We start from the raw sequence: 8,246 nt of genomic DNA on the forward strand, positions 1-8,246 counted from the left end.
CAGTAAACTTGAGTATCTAGTATTCTGCCAACATTTCATCACTGCCATTAATTAGTCATTACATTTGAAAACAAGTTTACTTTTCACTCCTTACTTTGACAATAGAGGCTTGTTTTTCCATCTCGGCTGATGACATGACATAAAAAGAGTGGGTATCACAGCAAGTGTATGAATAAAAGTGAAAGTGTTTCTCGTGCTAAATGGGTAAATGCAACTGATGGTAAACATTCATCTTAATCAATACTTTTGTGCTTAGCTGCATTCTTTTTTTAATAACTTTTACCTAACAGGAGTTCGCGCTCTAATTTCCAAATCTATTTTCACACCTGTAAATGCACTTCTACAGCCTTTAAAACTGTTGTGTTTTATTTTGTACAAGACAACCAATAATTTGGGTCAAATTGACCCAAGTTAGCGGGTCTTTTTTTTATTATTATTCAAATTGTGTTGGTTTTGGCTCAGAGGTTTTAAGAGTGCAGTTTAGTACAAACTGCCAGTGACAACTAACCACTCGTGTTCCTGACTTTATAGCACTGACCACCAGAGGGCAGTCTTGGAAAAGTAGTGAACGTGGTAGAATATTGTAGGTAGGCTATCAATTTAACAATTATTACGTAAAATAATACCTTGTGGGTATTGCATATAAGGGCAATAGCGTGGAAATTATATTTATTAAAGTAGGTTTTATTTTAGAGCCCTGAAGCATACAAAATTCCTTCTTGGCGAGTCAGATAGTTTATCATAGAGCAATTGAATCCATTTCTTCATTTTAAAAAAACTATATATAATTTCATTTAAAATATAGATGACCCTGCAGTCTTAACTGATTCCACATCACATGCCATCGGAAACCTAAATCACACATTCACCATGGAATTAGGCTTGATTTACAATAACTTTCGAAGTAAAAAAAAAAAAAGTGTATAGCAAAATGTAAAACTCGAGCAGTATCAAAGACAGGACTGTAAACATTAAAAAAAGTACACAAAGGTGCAGCATTCTGGGTCCTGCCCAATGTACAGTTTTCTTTTGGAAGTCTTTTTAAGGCACTCACATATTAACAGTCAATAACTTATTTCCAAGACACGCTGAAGTGGTCATAACTTAACTGAGTATATGCGCAGGTGCGCACAAAGGCTTACAATGGAGAAGAGGCCATCAAGGTCTACATGTGCCTTTTCATGTGGAGCGCCAGGTGGTCGGAGCGTGAGAAGGCCCTCTCGCAGAGGTGACATTGGAACGGCCTGTGTCCAGTGTGCTTGCGAAAGTGGCGCGTCAACTCATCCGACCTGGCAAACTTCCATCCGCAGCCTTCCCAGTTGCAGTGGTAGGGTTTTTCACCTGAGGGCGAGAGGAACGTGTTAATTTATACGACTGGGTATTTCGTTGACAAGTGACTTTTTACAAAAAAGGTGGTGCTTACCTGTATGAGTCCTCATGTGCGCTTTGAGGTGCGAGCTCTTTGTGTACGTTTTCCCACATCCCGGGAATTCGCAGTTGTGCGTGGCAGCGCGCTTTCGAGCCCACGATCTGCGTCCTCTCTTCTGCTTGAGTCCGACCGCTTCGTCTGGCCCGTAGAAGTCCATCAGCGACGGTGAGGACGGTGGAGTGAGCAAGACGCCTTGCCCAGAAGCTGCATGCTGCCTTTGATGGTGATGGATGTGGCCGATCTCTGAGTGCATGCTATACTGCCCTTGGAAGCGCGTGGACATGTGTTGTGCGTAATGGTAACTGCTCGCGTAGTTGTTTGGGAGGTGATGAGTAGTGAAGCCGAGCTGCACTAAATGACAGTCTGTGCGCCCTGGCGTTTCTTGCTGCATGGCGTGTGGACCGAAACCAGTACCTGGAGTCGGATTCTGCTGCTGCATGAAAGAAGCATTCCCCATATAGTCCCCACCGGCCAACATACACGATTGCGCACTGGGCTCTATTTTAATTTTGTATCCAAGCGATGGTGGCTGGTAGTGATGCGTAACCGCGTTGAGTGCGCCCAGCTCGGTGTACTCTCTGCTATCTCTCGCCGCGTTGTCTGCGCACTCAGGCGACCTCTCCCGCGGATAGTTGTCGTCAGGGGCGAGAAGTTCCGCCATGAGGCTACGCAATGAGTTGGGTTCGGTGAAGCGGACCGCGCCGTTGTAGTTGTGGAGCTGCTGTGGGGATGGCCGATCGACACACTCCGAACTACCGCTGCAGCTCTCCGGGGACTCAGGTAGCGCGTAGGCGCACGGCTGAGGGGTGTCCGCAATGCCGTCGACACCGTCTCGCACAACGTCAAAACTGAGAGTGTTCGATAAGATGAACTCGAGGTCCACGAATTTGCCCAGCTCGTCGTCGTCTTTGGAGGACAAAGCCGGAGGTTTGAACATGCTGAACTCCACTTGGATGTCTGGTGCGCTCCCTCTTCCACGTTCATCTTGACATCGCTGTGGAGTCGAACAAGATAAGTTGTCAGGAATCAATACCCCATCATCCAAATCTTCCTTTAAGTCTGCTGGCTCGCAGAGAAAGTCTAACAAGTTTTGAAAAGTTTGGATCACAGTACTCACGTTGGGAAAATGACCCGTCGACTGGAAACACGATGCAGTGGTGCTGGGCATCGCTATGTCGGTCAAAGCCATGCAAACCACTCAAATCGGACGAAACAAAAGTAAAATAACAAATTAGCAGTGTAAAAACCAACAGAGACTTCCTCGCCCATGGAGCGCTTGTTCATGGATGCCGCATGAGCGGTGGGAGCGTCTTATATATACCTTGCATCATACCCGGAGTGGGGGGCGTGGCATTGCATCAACGCGCAGTTCAACAACACGTACTCATCGGTGCTATGCAGGCAGGTAAGTCACCAGACTTTTATTTTGGTCCTTCCTGGTGGACGTAATATACTGTAATGCAAGAAGCATGGTCCCAGGCGAGCCATATATCCTGATGATGTCACCCTGCTCGCTTCATTCATTATTATTTTTTTTTAGCAGGAATAAACTCCGTTTTTTTCCTGTTGGACACATTAAAACACACACTTAAACTGTCTTTATATGTCGTGTTTAAAAATTCAATATCGTTTAAATGCTCAAAATTCAAATGATTCAAATGTTACCATCCCCCTAACCATCATTTATCTCCCCTGGTTTCGCCCTAATCTTTCGGAACACACTTTCAGGCCGCGTCATTAATTTGTGCTGAATTGATCCGTAAATATGCAATGTGTGAAGGGCCCATCGAAACGAGCCATTATTCTGGCTGTCAAACAAAGGACTACATGTTTCTTGAATGATCTTACCCCCGCCTCCAACTGCCCCGTGAGGCCCCGCAGTCGTTGCTATGATAATGTTATCATAATGGCCTACAGGTGCTTGACCTGGGGGGGCATACAAAAAAAGTTTAAAAAAAAAAAAAAGTGACTGAAAACGTTGGTGTTGAATTGCTTTTTAAATTTTACCATTAAAAAATATCATCTTTTCAAATGAAACTATTTAGAAGAAAAAAAGAACCTCACCACGCATAATTAATTATTTAAAAAAAAAATTCCATTAAAGAAATTGTCTTTAAATGTCTTTACTGTTGGTAATTTTTGTACACACAAAGGCTACATTAAAAATCATATGATATCATACATGTCCAATGGTCGATGACATAATCTGTGCCCCCTCCAGAGGAAAACATCCTAAATCATGTCTCATCAATGGCAATGGCAAATTTATGTTAGTTAGGAAGAATACAACTGGCGAAAACAGACAGAAACACTGAGATAAAGAACCACCTCAGGCTCAGGTTTCTCCCTTTGTGACTCTTAAAAGGGAGGAAGACGTCCAGCTTGAGTGTTTTCTAAACACAATTACTGAAGATTACAGTCAGACAGAGCCGAGGCATGCCATCTTATAGATACACTAAATTGCCTCAGAGTTTACAACTTTACACAGAATAAATAAAGACGGGTTAGGTTAAGAGTTTTTTTTTTTTACTTAACGTTTATGTCCCCCCCCCCAACAAAAAATGAAGCTAAAATTTAGATAAATGATTCTCCAGCCATGTTAATTGTAAAACAAACAAAAAAACTTTCATCTTATTGGCTTTCATGTCAGCATTCCTCTTCTGAACCTTTATAGAAGTTTAACTAGTACAAGAAGCTGCAGTGTGGTTCTTTGTATGTGTGCCAACATGTTCCGGAAATGGAAGACTCAACTGCTATTTTCACATTTGAAAGCAGATTATTTTATTCATACACGTCATTGTTTGTGGACGTGTGTATTGTTGTGCAAACGGGGGGCTTTTGTTTGGAATGAGCAGTGAAGTGCACACGTGCTAATAACAATTCCGCTTCAACTGCCTCAGTTTGATTGGCATGAACAAAACAGCAACGTTTTTTTACCTTATGGAACAATGTCAACAAAATTCACTTCAGTGATTCCGACTCTTCCTTAAAAAGGTCCAATTTCACCCAGCTAGACTGAAAAATGGAATAAATGGCTTGCAAACAACATTGGCTTTACTTAATTTAAAATGGATATAATTTGTTCACATTTGCTTGATATCAGGATTTGCAGTACATTTGTAGCATGACACAAACCCGTATGCTAATCAAACCACTTGATATATCAAACAAAAGATTACCGCCCCACCTCAATGTTTAGTTAGCGGTGGCGTTAAAAGGTTATCTCGTGCCAATAAGCAGCCGGCTCAAGGTGGCTAAATGGTTTAAAAGTGTTCAGCACTAATGAAGACATCACCAGTTAGCCTAATGAGATCAGATGACCTCATACTAAGGAGCATGTTGCATATTGGTGGAATTAATTAGTCTATGATGAGGATCGTATTTATTGTAGTACTCATGCTAATATACTGATAACTACCTCATGTTTTGTCAGGGAACACAAAGCTGACTGTCAGCATTTTCCAAGTTCAAGATGATGTCACCAGATAATGTATGTACATGTGGAAAACTGGAATCACGCAGAATTCTACTCTGAACGCTAAAAAAACACTTTGTAAATGCTATTAAAACACCAATTAGTAATAATTTATGATTAAATGCCCACTTCGAGTTGTACAGTTTCATATGAGGAGAATAACATTTCTCATATTTCTCACCATCGAGTCGCTGACATTTGACTATTTCACTATAATTTTGGTGGACCAGCCAATAATTTTTTTTTTTAATTGTATTTCTCCGAAAGTGTCAGTGCTACTGTTGCAATTAACAGTTAAAATGCAAGTTTTCTTTACTTGGAAATTAAAATAGAAAATAATAAACATCTTTGCCCTCCTCCTTTCAGGGACATTTTTTTTTTTTAACCAAATGTATCAAAAAATTTAACTGCCCCACAGATTCCTTACTAAAGTAATTTGAATGAAACCTTTCAATAACATGACTGACCTTCCTGTAGAAAATATATTTTTGTGAGCCGCACATCTTAGCTGCCAACTTCATCTTAGTTTACATCACTGCTGTAAAATAATACAAGAGATCATCTTGAATCGCTATTGTCCCGCCATCATAGTCTTAATCCCCAGGCGAACCCAGTTCCCGCTTAGCCGGATGATTTGCGACGGCGTTAACGCTGATATTACAGCAATTGTTTTTTTAATCTTAACTTAGTTTGTTACATTACATGGAGATACCTACTAAAATTACCGGGAGAGGTTTAATATGTTCCTTGGAGTCCTGATCCAGGGGTTGATTAATGCTCAGCTCAAACACAATACAGTATCTGCTCCAAAACAATAAAAAAAATAACACTGCAGTGCTTCCTCCTCTTTTTGCCACACAGTAATAGTATCATATAACTGTGTCGCAAAACTGTATATAATAAAACCCAGCTTCATTCAGGTTCAGGAACATATTTTTCCATCTTTATTAGGCTCATATAAATATAAGATGATAAACAACCCATAGTGCTTGAATAGTAAAAAGAACATCTCCGGTCATTTATGTAAAATGCTATTCAATATTATTCAACCTGATCTTGCACTTTTATCCAAAGCAGAATAGAAACCGGTCTAGTTTTTTTTGACTCAGTGTCAGCTTTTTTTTTTTTTCCTCTGAGTGAGCCTCTAGCAGACACCAAGGATGTGACCACTGCCTTTTACCAGCTCATATTGTATACCTCCAGGGCTATTTACCAGTTCCGCCTGTTATATGTGTGCTTTCCATTACAGTGTATTCATGTTTATCTCAAGAAAAAGGTGCATCAAAAGTTCATGTAAATGCAAAATGTGGGAAAATCTTGAACACAGAAATTAATTAAGAAGAAAAACTGGACTATTCAGAATTGCTGCTTTGTAAATACACAAATCTTTTTTAACCACAAAACCTTTTTCACACACTGAGAAATATCCAAATGCACATATCCACTGATAGTAAATTAATCTTAGATTGGCAGCAAAACACATATCCACGACAAAATATTTTATGTTTGTCGTGGATCTAAATCTTGTGAGTACAAATTTCTAGACAAAAACTAAATAAACAGAAGAGAAACTGATGACACTAGAGAAAGACACCACTTTTGGTATATTTTTTTGTGCCATTAATAAAAACAAATGGGTTGCAGGATGAATAAAATTGGTTCACGATAGGTTTCTTCTTAAAGGGGTAACAGGAGGAAGCATGCGCTAAAACAGGGAAATGGTATTGGGTTGCTTTGGAGCCATAATGTATGATGTTTTCAGAAACAATCTCTACTTGTGTGATTATGTGTGTGTGTGTGTGTGTGTGTGTGTGTGTGTGTGTGTGTGTGTGTATAGGTGTGTGTTTGGGATCACAGCGTCTCATCTATCTTAGCTAACGTAGCTCGTCTTTCATTGGCTTAGCTGTCTTAGCGCTAACCATCCATGACATTCTAGACACACGCCAAAGGGTCAAAATCAGACCCATTGTTGTGCTTTTGTTTGACACACAAGAAAAACCACTAATTGTGGCACAAATGCAGCCAAGCTGTTCAAGTTTAAGAAAGGTTACATGCGTCCAATGATGAAGTGCTCTCTAAAAATACCACTATTCTTTGCTTCCCTTCACGGGCCACATAGAAGCTATAAGACAGCTGCTCCATGCGGGTGAGCCAAAGGCCAACAAGTGATATATTGTAGCCCAACTCTTTGCGCATTTTGTGTCACAGGTTGGTCATGATGGAGTTCCATTCCCACAGGGGCCACACATGCACATTTGAAATCAAACAGATTTCTACGTGCCTGTCATACAATCACTATGGCCAGTTTATTTGCATTGCTAAAGAGTGCTTTAAAATTATCCGCGAAAAATAGAAGCGAGGGTTGATTAAAAATAGGGTCAGGGTTTCAAACTTGGGTTAAGGTTTTAAACTAGGGTTTCAAACTTGGGATAGAGTTTCAAACTAGGGTTAGGGTTTCAAGCTAAGGTTTCAAACTAGGGTCAGGGTTTCAAACTTGGGTTTGGGTTTCAAGCTCGGGTTTAAAACTAAGGTCAGCGTTTTAAACTAGGGTTTCAAACCGATTAGGGTTTCGAACAAGGGTTAGGGTTTCAAACTAGGGTCAGGGTTTCAAACTTGGGTTAGGGTTTCAAGCTAAGGTTTCAAACTAGGGTCAGCGTTTCAAACTTGGGTTAGGGTTTCAAACTAGGGTTTCAAAATAGGGTCAGCGTTTCAAACTTGGGTTAGGGTTTCAAACTAGGGTTAGGGTTTTAAACTAGGGTTAGGGTTTCAAACTAGGTTTAGGGTGTAAAACTAGGGTCAGGGTTTCAAACTAGGGTTAGAGATTGAAACTAGGGTTAGGATTTCAAACTAGGGTTTCAAACTAGGGTCAGGGTTTCAAACTAGGGTTACGGTGTACAACTAGGGTGTGTAACTAGGGTCAGGGTTTCAAACTAAGGTTAAGGTTTCAAACTAGGGTCAGGGTTTCAAACTAGGGTTTAACAGTCAGAAAAAGAGGTCATTCTAATTTGCATGGTATTAACTGAACTGGAATAGTGAGACTGAACAGTAAAACTCTGGCCTGGCTCCCAACTTTTGTTTGCCTCGAGCACTTTTGCTTTATACGATGAGTATGATGACCATGAAAGCAGAATGTGACAAGTGAGTAAATGAAAATCATTTCATTTTGTTTCCTTAAATTGAATAGTTAATTTGTGGACATTTTCAAGGGATTTACACCTATTAAGACGTTGAAACCCCTCCCACCCCCAAACAGTTCCCTTCCTTCCAAATACTTGTTAATCTTAAAATATTTCACTTAAAAAAATGCAAACTGAAGAATACATAGCGAGCTGTGGGGTAAGC

The 8,246-nt window shown here is 40.4% G+C and overlaps 1 protein-coding gene across 1 annotated transcript; it reads right to left on the reverse strand.

Annotated features, from left to right (window-relative positions):
* Positions 1 to 58: 58 nt before the first annotated feature.
* On the reverse strand, positions 59 to 2,734 carry klf17 (Kruppel like factor 17). Its single transcript, XM_061295752.1, has 3 exons — positions 2,547 to 2,734; positions 1,424 to 2,423; positions 59 to 1,341 (listed from the first exon to the last, which is right to left on the reverse strand). The coding sequence occupies exons 1-3, from the start codon at positions 2,616 to 2,618 to the stop codon at positions 1,166 to 1,168; spliced, it is 1,248 nt and encodes a 415-aa protein (XP_061151736.1). The 5' UTR covers positions 2,619 to 2,734; the 3' UTR covers positions 59 to 1,165.
* Positions 2,735 to 8,246: the final 5,512 nt, after the last annotated feature.

Source organism: Syngnathus typhle, linkage group LG13 (assembly GCF_033458585.1).
Source record: "Syngnathus typhle isolate RoL2023-S1 ecotype Sweden linkage group LG13, RoL_Styp_1.0, whole genome shotgun sequence".
NCBI classification, from domain to species: Eukaryota; Metazoa; Chordata; class Actinopteri; order Syngnathiformes; family Syngnathidae; genus Syngnathus; species Syngnathus typhle.

Coding starts and splice junctions, on each gene's coding strand:
- klf17 (XM_061295752.1), bottom strand. CDS start 2,618: ATGGCTTTGACCGACATAGCGATGCCCAGCACCACTGCATCGTGTTTC. Junction 2,424..2,546: donor CGACGGGTCATTTTCCCAAC/GTGAGTACTGTG, acceptor TCGACTCCACAG/CGATGTCAAGATGAACGTGG. Junction 1,342..1,423: donor GCACATGAGGACTCATACAG/GTAAGCACCACC, acceptor TCTCGCCCTCAG/GTGAAAAACCCTACCACTGC.